The 22,985-nt window shown below is 41.5% G+C and overlaps 2 protein-coding genes and 1 long non-coding RNA gene across 12 annotated transcripts in view; 2 read left to right on the forward strand and 1 right to left on the reverse strand.

The window, feature by feature from the left end:
• Positions 1-389: 389 nt before the first annotated feature.
• Positions 390-16,300, forward strand: UPP1 (uridine phosphorylase 1). Of its 10 annotated transcripts, none has more exons than XR_008235148.1 (9): positions 390-522; positions 2,790-2,854; positions 5,771-5,888; positions 6,392-6,550; positions 7,584-7,698; positions 8,150-8,359; positions 9,867-10,013; positions 11,490-12,378; positions 13,105-16,300. XR_008235148.1 is itself a non-coding variant. In XM_052786730.1 (9 exons), exons 2-9 carry the CDS (start codon positions 2,802-2,804, stop codon positions 15,168-15,170), a joined length of 867 nt encoding a protein of 288 aa, XP_052642690.1. In that variant the 5' UTR covers positions 390-522; positions 2,790-2,801; the 3' UTR covers positions 15,171-15,221. The 10 variants fall into 10 exon arrangements, 7 of the variants coding, with proteins under 7 accessions (XP_052642690.1, XP_052642685.1, XP_052642691.1 ...); XR_008235150.1 differs by having other exon boundaries at positions 15,162-16,300; XR_008235147.1 differs by lacking the exon at positions 11,490-12,378 and having other exon boundaries at positions 12,693-13,497; positions 15,162-16,300.
• LOC128141707 (uncharacterized) lies at positions 5,134-12,947 on the reverse strand. The gene is made up of 4 exons (XR_008235155.1): positions 12,856-12,947; positions 10,954-11,081; positions 7,031-7,813; positions 5,134-5,222 (listed from the first exon to the last, which is right to left on the reverse strand). It is a non-coding gene; the product is annotated as an uncharacterized LOC128141707 (long non-coding RNA).
• Positions 16,301-18,767: 2,467 nt separating the features above from the next.
• The window catches only part of ABCA13 (ATP binding cassette subfamily A member 13), a 176,935-nt gene continuing 172,717 nt past the window's right edge, over positions 18,768-22,985 (forward strand). Inside the window, 2 exon segments of the mRNA XM_052788185.1 lie at positions 18,768-19,506; positions 22,235-22,339. Coding sequence (XP_052644145.1) covers positions 19,451-19,506; positions 22,235-22,339 — 161 coding nt within the window. The 5' untranslated portion in view covers positions 18,768-19,450.

A 22,985-nucleotide genomic window follows, 5' to 3' on the forward strand; every position in this document is an offset into this window, starting at 1 on the left:
AAAGACGGTCTGTACGAACATACATTTACAAAGACAGATTTGGATATCGACGTCCGTACGACCTAACCCGACTCTGCAACCCTCAGGGTGCCAACACGCGCTTATATATTTATACTGTAGGACCATTCTGAAAACTCGCAGCCTGGAGGTGGATATCCCGCGGAGCGGCAGGAGACCAGCGCTTGCAGCACGCGAGGCGCGTTGCTCTCGCCTCCCTCCCGCACTGCCGCGCATCCCTTACCGGTGCCCGCGGCCCCCGCCGGGTGCCTCGCCGCCAAACGGCCGCCCTCCGTGCAGCCGGGCCGGCCGCCCCGCAGGCCCCGCGGCCGTGGGCACCCCCGACCCTCGCCGCTGCTCCCTCGCCGGCGCGCAGGGAGTTAACGGCGCCCCGTGCCGCGGGCCCCCGCCCGGGGCGGAGCGGGGCGGTGCCCGCCCGCCGCGGCCGGGGAGCGGCTCGGCCGCCGCCGCCCCGCAGTTCGTCCGGGTGCAGCGAGAGGCCCTTCGTGGTTCCCGCCCCTGCAGGTAAGGGCTGCGCTCCGCCAGCCGCCGGCCGGCAGCGCGGCGCGGCGCGGCGCCCGCCTGCAGCGCGCGGTCCTCTCCGGGCCGCCGGGCCCGCAGCGCCTCCCGGCAGCGGCAGCCGCGGGCGGCGACAGCCCCGCGGGGGGGGCAGCGACGGCAAACCGGGCTGCCGCCGGGTGGGGGAGCGGGGGGCCGGGGGGAGCGCTCGTCGCGGGCCGCGGGAGGGACCGCGGAGGCGGAGGTCTCGTCGGACGCGGCGGCTGCGGCCGTGCCGCCGTTTCCGAGCGCAGAGCGGTGGCAGCCGCCCGGAGGCGCCTCCGTCCGCGGAGGCGGGGGCGTCGTCGGGAAGTGATGCGCATCGTGAGCGAGCTGTCATTGTTTGTACAGCCTCAAGAGGGAAGCGACCGTCTAAACGTCAGCTCTGCAATGGCTTCGGTCTTTCTAACGATGGGCCAACACCGAACTGGAGCTTGGTTTTAAAATAAACATCGGTCGGAGGGTTTGCTCGCGCGTTAAAGTGGGCCGCGCGCTTTCTTGAGCACGTTATTCTTGAACATCGGTTTTAACTTTGGCTGAGGAGGGCTGCTGAAAATTTTGATGTGGCTATAAAAATTTTCGTTTGTTCAGGTAGTGTGGGAATTTTGTGGCTTTATATTAATTGGCTGCCTGTCAGCTACTACCTGATTGCTGAAAGGGTCTGCCGCAGCAAAATGGCTTTCTGCTTGCTCCTTTCTTCTATTCTTGCCAAGGCATCTCCGGCTGGGTGCTGTTGGAGAGGTTATTCTGGACCTTTGGACTGTCAGAACTTTGTTCTCAGTTTTTTGAAGTACGTCATTACTTAGGGGATCACAGAACCAAGAACACTGTTAGAAATCACGTGGTTGCTTAATACTGCGAACAGCAGCTGAATGAATTTCCTCCGTTCATTTGCAGCCATTTGTCATCTAGGTACATAAAAATAACTTTGCTGTTTCTTCTTCTTCTTTTCCAACTCCTTGTTATTAGGAGTCATGGCACTGTAGTTTTCTTGGAAAAAATGATGCATCTTTCCCATAATGTACGTGATATAATAGTGATACCCTGTAGTAACTGACTCTTATCATGCAACCATAATTGATTCTAAATGCGACTTTAATACTTTACCTCCTTGAGCAGAGATTCTAGTATACATTTAGTGTATCTAGTGCATGGGAAGTTTAGGCCTATTTAGTAAAGGGTAATATTTTAAATGAAGAAAACTAATCGTCCTTATAAATTTTAATACATTTCCATTATTCAGTGGCTCTTAACAGGCAGACTTCAGGTTTATTTCATTTGGTTCTTCAGCTCTTTCAAAATTCTTGTATTACATAATTCTATTGGAAGACTGATTTCTTTCTATTTCCTTGTAGTGTGATCCTGGGGTTTTTAAGGATTACAATCCTGTCTCTATTATAATCTATGTGCTGTCACGCCCTTTGTAAGGAAGGGTAGAACAAAACTGTGTGATTCAGTACTTCCTGTAAGGGCAAAGTACCAACTTCAGCACGTAGCCTTAGTCGCTTCTGAAAATAATAACAAATGAATCATTCTATAATTATAATTCTGTCTATTTAAATGTAAAGTTGAATGCAGAAAGGAGAAGGGTTTTGGTATAGGTTAGGGTAATGGATTAGGAAAAAAGATATTCAAGACAGATGATAAACTAGAGTGCTGTGACTTTTGGAGTCATGTTTGGTTTAGTATTGCTCGCCCTTAGGCTGGGCCAGATAGAGATGCTCCTAACGTCATTAGGAGGAGTTTAATGAAGAGGATATTACGAGTAAGATGCTTCCTGGACTCAGGTTTCAGGTGTATGACAGTTAGAAATGACCTTCTGGAGTCAGAGGTGAAAGGAGGCTAAAGCTAGCTAGTTCAGCAGTCACTGTCGCTGTGGGAGGTATGGAAGAAAGAGGATTACTTAGTTAGCTATGAGACTTACCTCCCTCTGGCCCATGAGCCAGGTGTTGCTTATACCACAGAACAGAAGTAGTTCTGAGATGGGGGTTACATTAGCAAGGGATTAGTTTGGGCTTCGGTGGTTTGAAAGTGGTGATGCTCAGCCATAAAAAAATGGAGATGCTCATTTTGCTACAGTTACAAAAGCTGTAGTGTGGCTGGATTATTTTGGGGTTTTAATATTCATGACAGTATCATCTAAATAGAAAGTTTCTGTCACTGTTAATGATGCTAGCTTTACAGATGGGACTATGCCGATGCACTTATATCTAATTTTTTAAATATAATTCTAGGTATAAGCATACATGGCTCCTGGTGTCTCAAATGAGAAGAAAACTGATGATGAACAGTCTTCAAAGTAAGATTCAGAAATGAATTATCTTGTCAAAGTCTACACTTACCTTCCTCCCCAAACTCATTACGCACTTGTTTAGTTTAAGATAAAGTTTATGATACAAATATTGATTATAACATCAAGTATCTAGTAGAAGCTGTTTCAAGAAATGGAGTCTTTATGTGCTTTAACCACAACTACACAGAGGGCTTTGCTGGCTAGCCATTTTCATTGATCACGACAGTTAATTTTTTGAAGCCTAAGTAATGGGTTTTGTTGTTGTTTTTTTTAATCCAGTGAGCTGTTGAAATGTTGACTTCAGTTGCTGCGTATGGCCAGATGTACCTGCTTCAGGAGTTTGAACAAATATTTCAATCTGTTTCTCTAATCCTTAGTTTAAGCTTATTTTAGTAAAAGCATACATGTTTAGTTGTCAGACATACGTGTTTTGTTTAAACCTCCGGAAGCCGTAGGTGTTTTACAACAGTGTGAGAGGAATAAACTGTCGGCTCCTTAGAGTTACATGCCAAAGATTTTTATCAGGCAGCTTTGCCTCTACTGTAAATCCATGGCATTTGTCCAACGTACACATAGTAATATGCTTACTTTTATTGCCCATTTTACTCCAGGGTCCAAGTGTGCAGTTAGATCTGGATGGGCAGATAACCAGTACAAGTTAGTAACAGCCCTAGCTGCAGTGACATGGTGCGTTGAAGAGTGTTGCTGGTAGGTTATGAGATAAAAAAGGTAAAATACAGACACTGCTGAGGAAGGAAGCTGTATTTAGGCCAGGCATGAGGACAGTGGTGTTGGCACATACCACATGAATTTCCCTGTACTTTTAATAGAGGCCTCGCCTTTTCCCAGTTTATTTCCCGGAGACAAGCTTTTATTGCTGGTATTCTCATAAAGAAGGAAATATTTTTTTGCTTGCCTGAGAACAAATTGTAAAGTGATTTCAAATCATATCCTACTTGTATGTAAAAGCCGTTCCAATAAACATCAGCACAGCCAGCTATTTCATCTGCATTAGTGAGTGACCCATTAAATATGGGTAGAGAGTCTCACAAAACCAAACAGGAATAATTCAGAGGAGGCAGTCTGGGAATTCTGCTCACGTGAGCTGGCAAATTCCTGGGCTGTCTGTGCCTTTCTGAAGAGCCATAAACCTGCTCTTTATTACTCCAGGAGTCAAACAGGTCTCCTGGAGGGAAGAAGAAAGGCAACCAAAGCCTTTGGTTCCACCTGAGGTGGGATTTGTATGAAGAGGGGCAAATGGGGCACGTGGGAGGTGGAAAGGAATTACTACTGAAGGGGTGAATGAACCATCTGCTTTGTTGGGCTGCTTTTTCAGTTACTGAAGGTGGTAGTCTGTGGTGGGCAGGGACAAACAGGGTAGATTGGGATGATACCTCTTTGGCTGTGCAGCTGCTGCTGAATAGTTAGTGGCATTAGAGAGAGAATTTCAAGAACAGAAACAATTGATAGAATATTGGGGTTGTAACTATTTTCTTTGCTTTCTGAGGAACAGTTCAGTGACCTCAGTATGGGCATCTAGGCCACTTTAGGCTTCTAAAGGTAACCAATACATCCTGCTCAGGATTGACAGATAAGACATAGGACCTACAGAAAAGCACTGGCCTCCTGGAGAGGCATTAGAAGACAGGCAGGATAACCTAAAACATCTAAAATAGTGCTAAACACCTATGTTTAGGTTTCAGAGTTGTTCCTGCAAAGTTTTAACAATTTTTTGCATAAACTCCAGGCGAACTCTTTTGTTTGTCTCCTCTGACAAAGCAGTTTGAATTTGCTGAGCCATGCTATGACTGCAGTGAGCCTTTATTAAGCTATTAAGTCATCTTGTGTCTGGAAGATATTTATTGCTTGACTTCATCTCTCAGAAACTACTTTGAAGTATTGGCTAGTATTTTGCTTAACCTTGTGATTATTGACTAGTTGTTCCTACCTGTTTCAATTGAACTTAAAACATCAAGCACAGAAGGCAGACGTTTTATGAATCGTTCAGCTTGCTTAGTGAGTCCACTACCCAGTTTTCCATGAAGGTGATCCCACATGCTAAGTAGTTCAGTTTTCCCTCCTTGTCTTGTAGTTTCCTGGTTCTTCAGAAAGATTTTTTTTTTTTTTTTTTTTAAGCTGTATCACGTCCTTACAGGAACCAATTTAAGAGAGCTGTATCATGTCCTTACAGGAACCAATTTAAGAGGAAGTAAATTCTTTTTACCTCTCCTGTCTTTCCCTTTTTCTTGCTTTTTTTTTTTCTCTTCCATGTTTTTTTCTTTGCTTCAGATTTCCATTTGCCTCTTTTCTCTCCTATTTCAGGTCCTCTGTATTCTTGTTACCAGTCTCATGCTGTAGACTTTTCTCCTCCTGGCTGGATGACACAGAGTTATAGTGAGCCAAATTGCCAGAAATCCCCTTTGGGCCTGTCTATAAAGCCCAAATCTTCCCACCCTTCTCAGGTGGTTAGGAGGGTCAGTCAAAACACAGAGGTCGAGTTTGCTTTTCAGCTTTGCTATGGATTGTCTATGTAGTAAGGCAGTCTATTGAATATTCCCTGGTCCTGCTCCCATTGTTCTGCTCACCATGAAGACCCACCCTGGTTCACAACTTTAATATTTTTTAAGGTAAACGTCACACTGTTGCAAATGCATGCTACCATCTGGGCTTTTCTTTAGCAATTTCATCCTGTGCAATAAATGGAATGTTAAATATCGTATGTGATTTGTTATGAGATGTAAGGTGGTCGTGAAATTTAGGATTTCCTTAATGTAATGCATGAGGAACCAAAATAAGGTAGTGCAGGCATACTTATGTGTGGCATTTCCCAACTTTTACTGTTTGACTTTGCAAAACTATCATCTATTCAATGTAGGAGTTTGTATATACTCTATATGTTTCACAATGTTGCTGTCCTGGCAGAGAGAATTTTATCCATCTCTGCAACCCTCACCTGGAGAAAATGAAAGAAGACATCCTGTACCATTTTGCACTTGGGACTGGTACCCATGATTTTCCAGCATTGTTTGGAGATGTAAAGGTAAGACGCTTCATTTCATTCAGCCAGCCTAAGCTTTTCTGCAGAAGGTGGAAGTGTAGCTGTCTTCAAAATAAGACTAAATGTGTCAGCATGCCACCAACTGAGGAATGAGTGGAAAGGGGATAAGATTTTGTGGGTTCTTGTCACTGTCGATATCAAGCAAAATTGGGGATAGTTGTTTCTGACTGTCTCTTTTCATCCAGTAAAAAGGCAAATGCTGCAGTCTCTATTCAGGTAGAACTCCCTTTTGGGGCGCCTTCAAGCCAATATCTGTCTTTTACTCATTTAAAAAGGATGAAAGCATTTGAGTGCAATGTAGAAGGTTTTGGTTTTTTCCCATAGATTTTCTTCATGGCCTTTTTGAATGATTATGAGAAAAGCCATATCTAGGAATACCTTTGGGTTAACTGAAGGTGTTTGCATCCTCATGTTGATCTTTGCATGTGCTTTGATATGCTGAATCATGCAATTGATTTTGTTTTGTCGAATACTGTCCACCCCAGTTTGTATGCGTTGGAGGAAGTCCTTCACGGATGAAAGCTTTTATCGCCTACATAGCTGAAGAACTGGGGCTTGGGAGCCCTGGTTGTGACTATCCTAACATCTGTGCGGGAACTGACCGTTACGCAATGTACAAAGTGGGACCTGTTTTGTCAGTCAGTGTAAGTACTTCACTTAATCAGATACGGGGGACAGTTCAATGATGCTGTTCAAAGTAGAAAATATGAATGCACATTTCTTTTAAAAACTTAGTAGATGGAATCAGGTTTTTAAGTTTGTATCAGCCATGATCAAAATGTCAACTAATTAAGAATTCCTTTTTAGCCCTTTTTTGTAAGAGGGCAAACTTCTGAGACTTTCATTCCTTTCTTGCCTCCTTTTTCCTCAGTGTACCACTGAGGTGTTACAGGAATGGCCTTATAAATTTTTTGAGCAGACTTACTGTTGCCTCGTCCCTGTTCTGTATGCTGAATAATGGGGGAAAAAGGTCACTCGATGCATATGGGATATTGGAAAAAATGGCTGTATCATCCAGAGCTACATATCTGCAGTGGCATTGTCAAATGTGCTAACATAACTTAAGAGTAGCATTCCATGAGACTTTTGCTACTAACTCATGAATGCATTTTAAAACTTCTTACCTTTAATTTGTAGATACGATTACATACTTCAGTTGCAATTGCATAACTGTAGTATCATTCTGCACCCTTTCTTTTAAGTTGTAATTATCACATTATCATGCAAATTAAGGTGGACTTGTATCTGCTGAACTTTGTGACTAAACCACAATGTCCGTGTTTTGAAAAAATTTAGCTTAACTATTCACTAGCACTTCAGGTTGGTAAAAAATCAGCATGGGGTTTTTCTTGTGTTTAAGAAAAGTTCTGTGATGAAGATTCTGTATTTGTCAACTATTAGGAAAGGACTATATACTCTTGAGAATGTAAATATTTTATAATTCATGATTTTTAGAAATATTGTACTTCATCCATAGTCTGCCAAAGCCAGTGGGAATCTTTCTGTTTACCTGCAGTAGCCTTTCAGTAGGCCCATAGGTTAGGATTTTTGTGGGAGTGAGTTAGGTGACAATTGGAAAAAAAAAATCAGGAAGGAGATATTGTCCAGCATGTTCTTCTGTATATATTTTGCATTGTCTATGTGAATGTTGAATATGAATTTCTGCTTTCATTTCAGCATGGTATGGGCATTCCTTCTATTTCAATCATGTTGCACGAGCTGATCAAACTGTTGTATCATGCCAAGTGTTCCAACATAACCATTGTTCGCATTGGCACCTCTGGTGGAATAGGTATCTCCCCTCTTGATTTCTTTTTTTCTTCAAACCGAAGCATCTTTGTAGGAGAGTAAAGCATCTCTCTGCAAGTAATTGATGGTCAGAACACAGGAGATGAATCGTTTTGCTTCTGTAATTTTGAAAGAAAAGACAGTATCTGCGTTTGGATAGAGAAAATGTACTTAAGTGATCTGACACTGGGAGGAGAAGGACATTCCTGTCCTGTATGAAAAGTGTAAGATAAGAAAGAATATATAATGAAAAAGGAAAAATTTCATTCTTTCAGAAATTATTGTAATAATAAACTGAAGCAGCTAGGCATGCACAAAAAAAATCTCTCAGTGAAGTCAGGGGCAAGATTGCCACCTTTAAAAGAAGCAGGTCTGGGTCAAGATGTATGGTTTATGTGTGTGTAAACAAAGCATTAACTACATTGTGAAGCTATACCTATTTCTTTTTACTGCAGGTCTGGAGCCAGGCTCAGTGGTTATAACTAGGCAATCTGTAGATGCCACCTTCAAACCTCAGTTTGAACAGGTTATTCTGGGAAAGACTGTAATTCGCAGTACAAACCTAGATGAACAGCTAGCTAAGGAACTGATGCAGTGTAGTAAAGAAATCGGTCAGTTCAATACAGTCATTGGAAACACTATGTGCACTTTGGATTTCTATGAAGGTAAGGCTGGTGACAGACTAACAGAAGTATATTGGTAAGCGGCAATAGATAAATACTGAATAATATTTTAACATTAATGTTCCAGTTCACTGAACAGAAGGCATTCCCTACTTTGAGTTGTCTTGTCAGCTGTAATTAACCTATTTTTCATACGCATAAAATCAAGCATTGTGCTTAGCAGTTTGCTGTATTGAACTTCTAATTTTGTGAAGGTTTATTTCCCCTCAGCTCTAATAGATCCTCTCAAATACATATAGTCTACTATACACTTTTCATGTACTCATCAGTTAGGTATGTTTGTCACAAAATTTCTGTGATTTACTGATGCATCCTAGAGGATTACAGGAGTGAGAATTATTTGTGGCTGGTTTTGTTTTTTGTTTTGGTTTGGTTTTTTTCCCACTGGTTAAGTATCTAAAGTAAATCTTTTCTGAAAGAAGTGTCGGAACTTGTTTTCCATGCACATTTTGAGCAAAGCAGTGATCAGACAACTGAAGACAATATTTTGCTGAGTTGTGTCAAGGCTGCTACATAGGAGAGGCAAACCTCCAAGGCTTACTTTGGATAAACATGTAGACATTCAGGTGCTTTTCTGATCTCCCAAGTCTATTCACAAACATCTTTCAAATCTCACGAGAACAGAGTGTAGTGGCACCTGATTTGACTTTCTGTAGCTGTTACTGGACAGGTGACAAAGGGTGCAATGCAGAGGGGAACATGTGGTCTGCATAATGCTCAAGCTTGGTCAGAAGCAGATACTGTCAGTTTGTGTATCTCCTCAGACACCAACCACAGGTGCAAGCTACACTAAATAAAAGCGTCAGGAACGTTTTCAACTCATTCAGCAAAAAACTGAGAACAAGCTCAAGGGTATTCATTTAGGACTACATCTCCTGAAAACAAGAAGATACCGAGTAAAAGACTGCAATTTAACTTTACTGTACATAACCTGCTGCCATTTTATCTGTAGGTGTTAGTCTTGAATAATCTGAATAAACTAATTTGCTCAAAAAATGGTAATAGTATTACCTAGTTAGCTTAAGAGACTCTTCATCTCTTACCTTAGAGAGTCTTTAAGTAATAAAATGTTCATCCTTTCAAGATAGTATCAGGAAGGCATTTTCAAGCCTGGCAGTTTTTCTAGACAATGATTAAACATAGAAAAAATGCAGCACTTCCGTACAGCTTAAAGTTTGTTGCTGAATTTTGACACATGCCCCACATGCAGGAAACTACTACTTACATTTTCCCATTTATGAATTTGAGAATTTAAGCTGGAGAAGACCAATTAAATTACCGTGATTCACATTATAAAAAGTAGAAGTAATATGTAGAAGCTCTAGTGATAGCTAAGAATCACTTTGTCCTATTTGTCTTGTGCATGAAAATAAAGAGTGGTAGTAAAAGCTGGACACTGTATAGGGGAAACTACAGTAATTGAGTGTTTTAGAAACTGAATTTGTTCTGTGACTTCATCACTGAAAATTTCTGCAAAATTACTTTGTAGGACAGGGCAGGTTGGATGGTGCAATCTGCTTATATAATGAAGAAGAGAAACTGCAATATTTGAAGGAAGCTTATGATTCTGGTGTCAGAAACATAGAGATGGAGTCTTCCGTATTTGCGGCAATGTGTAATCTCAGCGGTGTCAAAGGTAAACTAACTTAAAGTCAGTTTATTCAAGCTGTAGGAAATTTTCTGCATTGCAGCGGGGTTGTGGTAAAACTGCAGATGAGGCCTTAACATACTAGAACTGTTTTTTTTATATGCAGAAGGTTATAGTTCTGTTGCTATGATTGTTTGATTTGTGTCATATGTATTCAAAAATTATGCAAACTTTGTCACGTAGTTCTTATACGGTTTAGTCCTGTTGTTTGCTATTCCAGCCTGTGGCAAGCACATAAATCATTGAAGTACCTAATTACCCTATAGCATTAATTTGTTTTCTTCAATTAGTTTTTTAAGTTTACAGGAGGCAACTGGTTAATTTACGCAATCAGGTGATTCTCATATATAAAACTATAATCACTTTCTATACTTTCATATCAAATTGAAAATATAAATATTTTCTGTAGACTTATGGCTTTAATTCTTAAACACTTGGGAGATTTTTACTAGCATCATGAATAAACCATTCCTAATCATAAAACAAGTTTTTAATTTTTTTTACAGAAGCTAGCTAATTTTCAGTAAAGATTAGAAAAAAAAAAAAAAGCGCTACAAATAATGTAATACGGTGCCTTTCTACTGACCATGTTAACTATAGTCTCTCACTTTCCTTGGCAAGGAATTTGCCAATTATTTAAAACACTGATGTTTTTCAAACTTCTTTAAACTCAAGAAGGATGAAGAAAAATGAGCAAAAAGGCCAACAGTTATATCAAACATCCTCAGTTCTTACTGACTTGAGAGTGATTAAAAACTCAACCCATGCTGTCACTGAGGCATTAGGGAGCCTGGCCCCTTTTGCTGTCTCTACTTTGTGGGTCTGTAGTGCATATTACTGCTTGTGCTCTGCAAATTGTCACTAGCAGAAACCCCAGATACAGAAGAGTGATGGTAGAGCTCAGCTTGAGTGAAAGGAGGGATTTTACCTTTGGACTCTGATTACCAAAAGGCAGCAGGTGAGCCTGAGGTGATCCATGAGATCCTCATGCACTTCCAGTGCTCCCCATCCATGAATGTCAAAGCAGCTCATCTGCTGGTTCCCAACGGGTGGCATCTACAGCCCAGGGATTCGAGTTGACTCTAAGGTAGATAGCGGAGGGCTGTAACTACATTTGCTAGAACAGTCTTTCTGATAACTTCCTACCAGTCAAGTCCTGGGTACTTGAGAAATATAATTCCTATCCAGAAAAACATAAGAATCATGATACAAGAGTAAGTATCTGCAGCTGCCTGAGAGCTCTTGCTTTATTACTGTAGTGCTCAGTTGTCTTAAATTGTACCTTTGTTTATGTCATCCACAGCACGCTAGTCCCCTCGCATTTTATGGTACTGTGCACCATTTTGGGGGCTTTGTTTTCTCTCATATTTCTAATCTTCTAGCTGTTTGTTCAAATGTTTATGCTTTTGGACTGCAGAAGTGCCAGAGTATCATTCCTAACTGATGCTGTCTTTTAATTTCTAGCTGCCGTAGTGTGTGTCACTCTTCTGAATCGGCTTGAGGGGGACCAGATTAGTAGCTCACATGATGTACTTGTGGAGTATCAGCAGAGGCCACAGAAGTTAGTGGGATATTTCATTAAGAAAAGTCTTGGGAAAGTATGAAATATCCACCTTTGTTTTATAGCAGCAGAAGGCTTTTGCACAGCTGAAGTCATGGTCATGACTTCTGTGCATTTAAGGTCTTTTGCCTCAGAATACCTTACAGCATTCCGTGTGTCTGTGGAAGCTAATAATTTTTGTCAGTGTCCTTTGGCAACTGAACGTGCTGAATTCACTTTTCTGTGATTTGGAAAGTGGATCTGCTGTGAAGGACAAGCCTGCTATAATATATGAAAAAGCCTTATTTATCCCTGCTATAAAAGGAAAACTAGGAAGAAAATCAAACTTTATTGCCAAATACTTGCAAACCACCAAATTAAAATTAACTTAAGAGTGCTATTCCCTTTCTTGTTGCCACAAAAAATTATATAAGTTATATTTGTCTTTGTTGCTTCACTTGTAAAGAAAACTTAAAAGTGAATGCAGTTTATTTTTTGCAAACTTTGACAAATAAACAATACTATTTTCATATATTAAAATTTCATGAAATTGCAAAGTGTGGGACTGAATTTTCTAAGCATTAAGGCTTGACATTGAGCTGTTACAGATCTATACTTCCTAGATATTGATCCAACAAGGTCATTCATATCCCATTTTAACTGTACGATTGAATCAATACCCAGGAAACATTTATGCGTTAAGTAATTTTGCATTGAAGAACTTGAAATCTTGCTGAATCAAGGCTCCTGTTTACTGAAGAGGAACCAAAGGCGTTCAGGAGATGCACAGCATGTTCATGGCACTGCATTGTGGTAGTTTGGGTTTTTTTTCCTTTTTACTCTGTTTCTTTTTAAATTGGTTTTCATCTCCACGTCTTCAGGGCATAACACTCACTGTTGCAATGGTTCCCAGTACTTCTGAAGAACTGGAGAATACCTATTGACTGTACATGCCATCAAAACCATTTCTCCAATTTTTTTCTACGACCACTGGCCTAGCGTTTGGGGCCTTTTAAAATCGTACTCAATTGCTGCTTTGCTGCTGTGGTTAGAATATAAATACGTGGTCAGCTAAAGAAGAATGTTTTTATATCTTTTTTTTTTTTTTCCTCCCTCTTCTACTGCAGTGGAGGATCCAGTCCTAGCAGGAGTCTGTGGTGGATTGACCCTGGCTGGACACCAGGTGCCCACCAAAGCTGGTCTATCACTCCTCCTCCTCAGCTGGGCAGGGGAGAGAAAATATAATGAAAGGCTCGTGGGTCAAGATGAGGACAGGGAGAGATCACTCACCAATTACCGTCATGGGCAAAACAGACTTGACTTAAAGAAAATTAACTTAATTTTTTGCCAATCAAACCAGAGTAGGGTAATGAGAAATAAAACCAAATCTTAAAACACCTTCCCCCCACCCCTCCCTTCTTCCCAGGCACAGCTTCACTCCTGGTTCTCTACCTCCTCCTGCCAGCAGCGCAGGGGGACAGGGAATGGGGGTTGGGGTCAGTTCATCACATGTTGTCTCTGCCGCTCCTTCCTCTTCAGGAGGAGGACTCCTCACTCTTCCCTTGCTCCAGCGTGGGGTCCCTCTCACGGGAGACAGTCCTTCATGAACTTCTCCAATGTGGGTCATGCCCACAGGCTGCAGTTCACAAACTGCTCCAACGTGGGTCCCTTCCATGGGGTGCAGTCCTTCAGGCACAAACTGCTCCAGCGCAGGTCCTTCCCACAGGCTGCAGTCCTTCAGGCACAGACCGCTCCAGCGTGGGTGCCCTGCGGCGTCACAAGTCTTGCCAGCAAACCTGCTCCAGCGTGGGTGCCTCTCTCCACGGGGCCACAGGTCCTGCCAGGAGCCTGCTCCAGCACGGGCTTCCCACGGGGTCACAGCCTCTATCAGGTACCCACCTGCTCTGCCAGGGGGTCCTCCATGGACCGCAGGTGGGTATTTGCTCCACCGTGGACCTCCCTGGGCTGCAGGGGGACAGCCTGCCTCACCATGGTCTTCCCCATGGGCTGCAGGGGAATCTCTGCTCCGGTGCCTGGAGAATCTCCTCCCCTCCTTCTGCACTGACCTGGGGGTCTGCAGGGCTGGTTCTCTCACACGTTCTCACTCCTCTCTCCAGCTGCAGTTTCTGGGCCACCGCAACTTTTTTCTCCTTCTTAAATATGTTATCCCAGAGGCACTACCACCGTCGCTGATGGGCTCGGCCTTGGCCAGCAGCGGGTACGTCTTGGAACTGGCTGGCATTGGCTCTGTTGGACGTAGGGGAAGCTTCCAGCAGCTTCTCACAGAAGCCACCCCTGCAACCCCCCTGCTGCCAAAACATTGCCACACAAATCCAATACAGAGTCATAGGTCAAAAGGGTCTGAATAAACTCTCAGAACAGCTGTCACTGATCCAGCTAAATGAGATTTTCTTTTCAAGGATTGCAGTCTGCAACACTTACAAGCGTAAGAGTTAGATCGAAGAGGGAGTGATGTAGTAGTAGGCACATTCACGAAGATGTGGCAGAAACCGCAAGCAATGTGATGAAAACATTAAAAAAGGAAGGCATGATGCTTGTGAATAGGAAACTGCCAATGAGGATTAGTCTGCTTAAATTTGATGAATTTTCAACTGGAAAACAGATAAAAATACTAGATTTTTTAAATTTACTGACTTAGTCTTCCTTTAATTTTAAAAACACATTTTCTCATTTGTGCTGAGGATATACAATGAATCTAAGTTTTCAGAGAAAGCCTTTTTCTCCCTAAGCTTAAGGGAAGGAGTCAGGTAGGAATGGCTCCACATTTTGTTTGAACTGTTCCTCCCTTATTTAAAAAAAAAAAAAAAAAGCTGTGCCTAACTATGTCTAGTGCTTGCCTGGGCATTGCAGAAAGCCCTGTTAGGTCCCTTGTGAAACATGCAACAAAGCACATCCTTGCTCTGCAACCTCCTGTTCCCAGAAGAGTGGCAAGGAGAAAAAAAGGAGAGCACTTAAGAAGCAACGTGCTGCACTCTAGGCTGAAGAAAAGCTTATACCAAATTGACCAGTATGGGTTTGGAGGAGACAGTTTGCTGTTGTAAAAGAAATACCTACTATGAATTACCTAAAGAGGAGACAAGAAAAAAAAACCCACCTTATGTGGCTCTGTGAAGCTTTGGGGAAGCATATTACTGCAGTTGTCCTGGAGGTATGAATCTGAAATGGTGTGATTTGTCTTCTTAAAGGAAGGACGGCAAGAATCTGGAAACTAGTTCAAAAGAGTAAGTTCTTAAATCATTTAACAGTGTCAGCTGTCAATAGAAACTACAGAGCTTTTATATTGACAGTCATATAAAGTAAGCACTTCTATTTTGATAACTAATATGAAAACTCTTACGTGCTACGTGCTGAAATATAATGAGCATTGTGGCCTGGCTGAGTTGGAGCTAAGGTTCAAGCATTCATGGAGTGATGCAACTATTCCATTAAATCGATACACAAGACCCCAGCACAAACCCCTGGAAGACTTTAGCCGTTCACTTTTTGCCAATATGTCCTTTCCCCTTCCCACCGTTCCTTAGGACGTTGTACTTTTCTTTCTGCTAAAATATTTTTCTTCTGTGCTTTTTTAACAGATGGAGTAAAGGGATGTATGACAACTTAAAGTTAGAATTCAAAGGAGACCAAGTATCCTGTTTCTACTGGTCACCATCCTGTAATGCTGTATTCCTAATGCAAGAGGGTGCTCTATAGACACGTCTTACGTGCAATAAAATATTTTTTTTAGCTTCAGAGGAAACCTGCCAGAATGTCTTACCCTGATAAGAACAATTGTATTTTCCCTTGTGACTGCAACTGGACAGAGAGATAAAGATATGAGTGAGCTGTGTGCATCCGGCAGTGAAGTTACCTTCCTGTAGGTTTTACAAAGATAGCCATAAAGAATTATAAAATATTTAACAGCCTTTTTTATGCAAATCAATTCTTTAATATTAGCCATTCACATTCTTTCTGTAGAATACAAATCAGGATTTGGAGTGGTGATATTTTTAAAAGCATATATGATATTACATATATGTTCGATATTACATAGTGCAGTGTCTCCTGGTAGAACTACAAATCCTGCAAAGCCCCAAAACCTCGATTTCAAATCAAAGGCCTGCTTTTGTTCTCTATGCCACCCCGTACCTAGCAGTACACTACAGGATCAGTTTACTCCAGAGATCAGAAAGGATAAAAGCAAAGAAGGAAGGTAGAAGGTATGAATAGGGTGGAAGTGTGAAGGGAGAAAACAGTGGTTTCTACCAATGATTTGTTCTGTGATTCATGGTGTTCTTCTGGCCTCTTCCTACCTTTTTGTTAAAGAAATGGTTGAGACCATAATGAAGATAGGCTAGAAGGCATTTCTTTAACATTTGCAAGAGACTGAGAATGTGCAGTAACTTGCTTAGTGACTTGCTTTTATTTTTGGCATCTTAATATACTTCAGAGAAGGATTTGCTTTAATGAAAGGTATGAGAAATCCTGAAAAGGAATATTTTGGAATGACCTGTTTCCAGAGGTGCTTAGAGTATAAGTGTTTTTATCTGTCCTTTAAAAACCCAGCAAAAGAATTCAGTAATTTCAGTATTTCTTGAAAATGTACACATGTAATATGCAATATCTTTTTTTAACATTCTTCCTAAGTCATTGTAAAGAATATGCCACAGAACTGGGTTTTCTTCTCAAGTCTGGATCTCAATATATTCCTAAATAAAATGTTTATACAGTTGAATCAGAGACGTGTTTCACTTCCATTGACAAGATAGGTGAAAGAAACTAAAGTATGAATGTTTTTAGATTTGCCCATCAGCAGTCAGTTATGTTCTGAATGCAGTGCTCAGTACTGAGCTTTGGGGGTTGGATCTGTGTGCAACAACCAAATACGAAAAAGCACAGTAGTGTGATTTGATGGCTCTGTTACAGTTTGCTACAAGATGTTGCGGTTTCCTTTCCCTGAAAGTTTCTCAGTTTTTAAGTTGGAGTGACTTAAATACATGCTTTCTCTTTCTAAAATAATTACCATTTAATATTATACTCCAGAGTATGAATTAAACAGTTAAAAAAAGTCTTCTGCCTGAAGAGAAAGGAGGTCACTGAACAGAGCAACATTAAATCTGCAACTCTGTGGTACAATAATAGAAGAAAGAGTAATGCTGACAGGGGCAATGCTTTTGCTTAGGCTACAAACAAAATGCAGCAGCAGAAAAAGACAGACAGAGACGGTTTTACATGACACAGAAACCTGATTCCAGATGCTCCTTGTCAGTGCTGAGCTTGTAACTGTGAGAAAATCTTCAGTTTATTATCAGTCTGTCATATTACAAGAATAAAATTCCTAGAGCTGCCCAGTAGCTCAAACAAACCACTGGCCTCCTCGTGAGATTGGGTCTGTTTTGTTTGTTTAATGTGTAGCTCCATTTTAATCAACCCTATTATTTGACCTTGCCCACAGCTAACATTTTTCATCATATCCGAACTTTGCACACAGGAAGTGTCTCCCAGGAAAGATGCTACTAATTGATGTCATCCTGCAGGCTCTTTGTCTGCAAAACAGGTCTGTGCCATGTAAATATTTACAAGTAGTACTCCTAATAATGTTAAAAAGAAAGCCTTGTGATCACACAGTAAACCTTGTGAAAGAAATTGTAGGTGGTGGTAGGAAAATATTCTAGTTTACCAGATTCTCATCCATATTCTCACATGATTTGACTGCATTCCTGTCTACCAAAAAGTATTTTTGGCACCTGGGCTTTAACCTATTTAACATATAAAACTATGTTTCTTTGAATGTGCTTGCCAACCTACTCTAATTAGCCCATATTAAAACTGTAGGCTAGACACAGTGTGTTGATGGTATCATATTATAAAGCAGTCAAGTTTTAAAACCAGAGATGGATGCTGGCAGAAGTTTCTCTGCCTTTTCTGCCCCAGTGGTCTTGGGTATCTTGCATATTCTAAGAGTAAACTTTTAAGATACGACCAAGACTAAAGCTAAGCAGAAGCAGAAAAGGGCAGTCGCTATCCTGTCCTCACTTGGACACCCAATTCTGAGCATTTTTTTTTTTTTCAGTTCCAGAAGGAATTAGTGAAGTGCATAATGAAATGTAGGACCTTCTAATTTGCCCTGCAATATTCAAGATGTTGCTATTGACTACAGCCACCCTGTGAAGGAGCCCTGAAAGCATATAGTTAGTTTATTTAGCCTGCCAGCAACTGTGCTGTGTTTGAAATTTTTTAAGCTCTTCGTACTAGGCAACTCCTAAACAAAGTTGCTATTTAAGGCTGGTACTTGCACAGGGTACAGCTTGACATGGTGCTGATGAAACCTAGATCACTCAAAACAGCTTCCAGGATGGCAGCAATATAGCTGACGTGTCTTTACAAAAATATTCAGAACTGATTTTCTTTTCCTGCCTGTGTTCTTAATTTTTAATATTATTTTCTCTTTTGTGCCAAGGGTTTGTTGCGGGGTGGTGGTGGTTTGATTTCATATTTCTCATATTTCTATAACATTGCAAATAATACAATCAAGCTCATACACCCTGTTTCTTCCAAAATTACTTTTAGAAGTAATTTCCCAGAATGCCACTGCAGGGTTTGTTCTTGGTTTATGAGGTATCTTTTACTTTAATAAATTTTGTTCTAGAAAAAATGAGTCTACTACTGGAGAACACCATACTAGGCAAGAATGAATTTTTTAGGAAAGGATAATGATGTATGAAGGCAAATGAAGTTAACAGAACTCGCTGGTGAAAGGTGTTTGTCTATTTGGTGTCTTACATAGTAAAATTAGGAGTCATTAGTTCATTAGCACTGAATACTAATTGCATACAAAAGAGTTGTTTCCTGTATCCGTGAAAAGCTGTTTAGCATTAAAAAAATAGAATGCAACATTTATGAGTATGTAGTTATATAGAGCATAATAAATTACGCACATTACATACTCAGATGAGCAGAGATTTTGCAAAATTACTTGTTCAAAATAATTTGGCAAATGGTTCATGTGATCTGTTTTAGCTTACATAGTAGTCAGGCACTGTCTTCCGTATCAGCTGCTTTGATAAATAACTGCTTGTAATTCATTATGCTGACTGATTAGTTTATCATTTCCTACAAATCACACACTATAGATTCTGCTCCCCAGCTTTCCAAAATGGCTGTGTGAACCCATACATATATTCACAATATTCAATTTAAGAATGCATACTTCGACTGTGCACAGAATTTTCATCTCGGCTATCTCAGAATTTTGCCTTGGGTCCTGCTGAGCAAAATTAGGGTACATACTCTGAAATAACAGGGATTTTAGCATTGCTTGACTAAAAGCAGAAACATCCCGTATGCAAGTGCCAGCCAGCTGTGAAGTGGAGCCCCTTGGTGAGGTATGTTCTTCATTTTGGGTTGTTTGCCCAGCTACACTCTGCCACTGTTGGGCATGCCATGAGGAGAGCTCCATAGCAGGGGGATGATGGGAGAGGTGAGATGTGGGGGACATGTCTCTGCTGCACAGCACGGGGACTGCTCTTCAGCACCGGAGGAAGCAGAAAGATGGTAACGTGCTTGATGACTGCTGGAGGTGTGTGCTTTGCCAGTACCAAGACGGAGGAGTGGAGTGGGAAGGAGGGGTTAATGGAAGAACTGAAGAGGTACTCAATAGACCCACCTTCATACATAACTTAATTAATCCTGCCTTAGAGGTACAAAAATGCTTAACATCATTCATGTAAACACTGAGCTACCTACTTTTTTAGTATATCCTGAGGACTTTCACATTTCTGTTTAAAGCTAAATGATTACTTCAGTAATTTTTAAGTCTCAGAGAAAATAAAAGGAATCCCACCATAAATGTGGAATAAAGGCGTTCAACTAGTCATATTCTGCCATGACTGCATCTGCAATCTGCTTCCAGGAGCCCCCAAAACACAGGGAAAATGGTATGTTTTATTTCACCTCTGTTTTATTTTGTTTGCCTCTGCTTGTAGAATCATTTAGGAAATATTAGAGATATCCTAGAAGGGGGGCCTTAAATGTAGTGGAGTCAATGGAAAGAATCCTACAGTGGGATTCAGTCTTGTCTAGCTCTGGATCTGAGCAAATCACATTTAGGTGGGAAATAAATACAAAGTTCAAGGTCTGATTTGTCAGACAAGTTTCAGACATCTACTTTGGAGTAAGGTGGATTACTTCGGTTTTAGTTGTACTTATTTCTTTCTATTGAGTAACGGAGTTTAGATGACTGTCTCGGAGGTAGATAATTATGCAGTAAATATTAACAGTTAGACAAGATGAATCTTACCCCTACCCACTTCCTGGGATTTAGAATGAATATTTTGTAAATAATACATTCTTCCATTTCTATCAACACTTCAAAACTTGTTATGAATACCTCCACCTTATAAAGTTCTGCTTTTATCTTGTCAAATGTTAACTTCACTCAGAAAAGGACTTACGATATTATAGTCTATTCAGTTTATTATTCTGTTATTCACAGATGTCAGTAAGCTGGAGATAAACCAGCTTTAGCTACATTAGAAACCAATTTGGTAAAATAATTATAGATCTGTAGAGTGAAACACCTGGAGAGAATCTAGCCTGCACTATAAACATTTACTTTAGACTAGCTCTAGTCTGCACCCAAGGATGCAGTGCATGCTAATGGTTTGAGTACATTAAGTGCTCTTGGAGTACATCTGCTTTGTTTTAGCAGAAAGGGATCCAGTGTATGTGCTTGGAGAGCTTTCTACAATGTGAACAAGAGCATGCTAAGTAAAAATAACTCATCTACAGATGGCACTGGTCATTCACAACTCAAAATTCAGTAGTTTATACATCAGGTACAGTTCCTGAGGAATGAAAGATGGTTTGACTAACAGTGCAATTTCTAATGATACACCTCTCAAAAATATTGGCATCTGAATTTAAATAAAATTAGGATTTTAAAGTATCATGTACATGTAGTAAGTTCCCCGTTTCTGCATCTTTCAATTCTGAATATTCAGTAAGAGTGCTAGCCCAAATGCTAGCTTTCTTATCACCTCATTTCATTCTCTTAATTTTGACATAATAGTTGCCAAAAGAAGGTTATCCAGAGGAAGAGAGGAATGACCTTTCTAGTATTTCTCAATTTTAGCTGTTTTAAACAGAGAAATGAAGTTAAATAGGAACCCTATAGCTATTCTTTATGTTTCAAAATAAGCAAAAAGTTGCTTTATATTTTGAAGTTTAAATTCTCAGAACTGTGGAGAGATACAGATAAATTCCAGAGATACGGAAAAGTTGCTGTTCAGACAGTCTTGATGGATGTACATTCAGGCATTGCTGAATACCAGTTCCTTCATCTAATGAAAGCCTGGGAGAAAAAGAGGAAATAACTATTCTGTGAGGAAGTCTGTATTCTAATCTAGGTCACAAGTCATTTTGGGTAGAGAGGCTAGCAAGCATATGATGTTGTAACAGTGTTACTGCCATGAAAAATTAGCCTTTCAAAGACGGCACTCAAGTGTTATACCCTGTTGTCAACAGTCTGACACAGAAGTTACTCATTTTCTGTGGTGAATTAGTTGTTCTCAAACGGGACACCTGCCATCGATACAACTTCATTGTTTGCAGGTGTTATGGGTAGGGTTTTTTGGTAGCAGGGGAGGGGCTACACGGGTGGATCCTGTGAGAAGCTTCTAGAACCTTCCCTGGCTCCAAGTCGGACCCGCCTCTGGCCCAGGTCGAGTCCATCAGTGATGGTGGTGGATTTAAGAAGGGGGAACCTGTAAGGAGTAGTGGGAGTGCAATATGAGAGGAGCCCCTCTGTGGATATTGGGGTCAGTGAAGAAGAAGAAGAAGAAGAAGAAGGTGGTGGAGGTGGTGTGCTGGAGGAGGGGATGCCCCTACAGCCCATGGTGAGATGCCAGGCTGTCGTCCCCCATCCCCCCCCCGCCCATGGAGGGGAGCGGATGCCGCCCAAAATGGCCGTGACTCTGTGGTAAAGCCCGCGCTGGAGTAGTGCGTGACTGAAGATCGGCCCGCGGAAAGGACCCACGGCAGGGAAGTTTGTGAGGAACTGCAGCCCGTGGAAAGGACTCGCCTTGGAGAAGCTCGTGAAGGACTGTCTCCCGCGGGAGGGACCCCACAGTGGAGCAGGGACGAGCGAGGAGGAGTCCTCCTCCCCCTGAGGAGGAAGGAGCGGCAGAGACAAGGTATGACGGGCGGACCCCAACCCGCGTCCCCTGCGCCGCCGGCGGGAGGAGGTGGAGAGAACCGGGAGCGGAGTTGAGGCGGGAAGGAGGGAGGGGCGTGGGGGAAGGTGTTCCAGGGTTTGGGTTTACTTCTCATTGTCCTTGTTTTGATTTGATTGGTAGTAAATTAAATCGATTTTGTTCCTTCCCCAAGTCGAGCCTGTCTTTTGCCCGTGACCATAATTGGGGAGTGATCCCTCCCAGTCCTTATCTCGACCCACGGGCGTTTCTTTATATTTTCTCCTCATCCCACCAGGGCCGGTGGGGGTGGGGTGGGGGGAGCGAGCGAGCGGCTTCGTGGTGTTTTGTTACCGGCTGGACTGAAACCGCGGCGGCAGGTGACAGAACCACTTTTTAGGAGAAGGGAACACAATGTGATGGTACAGGTTTGCAACTGCAGTGTCACTGGTTTTAATTCTGCTGCTGCTTAGTTTTAGGTTTTTAGAAGCTTGGGATTTGTCAAGTCGGGGCCTTTAGCCTTTCATGCAAACCCTTTTCCGTAATGTTGGTTCAAGATGCAAGAATACTAGTCATACAGCACAGTAAACCAACTGCTTACAGCAAGTTATATGAATTTGACAGAGCTGTCAGTATCACAGCATATTTTTTTCTACAGCAAAGGTTCTTATTGTCTTGTAGACAGGTAGAATAGGAGCTTTTTTTACTCTGTGCTAAGTTTCCTTCAGTGTCCTTATGAATTCAAAAGATGTAGGGCCTTAGTCATGCCTCATCCTATTTTTTTGTCTGCCTTTCTTGGGCATTTCATGCTGTTATTCGATACTGAAAACTGTTTTGGGGGAAAATTGGAGAGGTACCTTGAGATACTCTTGTCCTTCATTGCTGCCATGTGAGGGCATAGTTTTATCCTTCACTAGGAAGTCTTTTATTACATGAAGGTGCGATTGAGCAACAAAAAGTATATCATATATGGATTTAAACTTTGAATGGTTTGGGAGTGTACATAGTGGAAGTTTTCTGCCTTAGGTAAAGGACAGTTGGATTCAGAGGAAGACATGGTATCAAAACCATGGACTAAGACAAGCATCTCCAGGAATTTGCAGTAAAATAAGGGAATTGTTAGGAAAAAGTCAGAAATGTATTTGCTGGAGTAGGTAGTTGTTTGTAATAGGTTGATAGGTAATTGTCATGGTAGTCAGTTAACATATTTATAAGGCTAGAGGAGGCCAC

This window comes from Harpia harpyja, chromosome 5 (genome assembly GCF_026419915.1).
Source record: "Harpia harpyja isolate bHarHar1 chromosome 5, bHarHar1 primary haplotype, whole genome shotgun sequence".
Classification (NCBI taxonomy): domain Eukaryota; kingdom Metazoa; phylum Chordata; class Aves; order Accipitriformes; family Accipitridae; genus Harpia; species Harpia harpyja.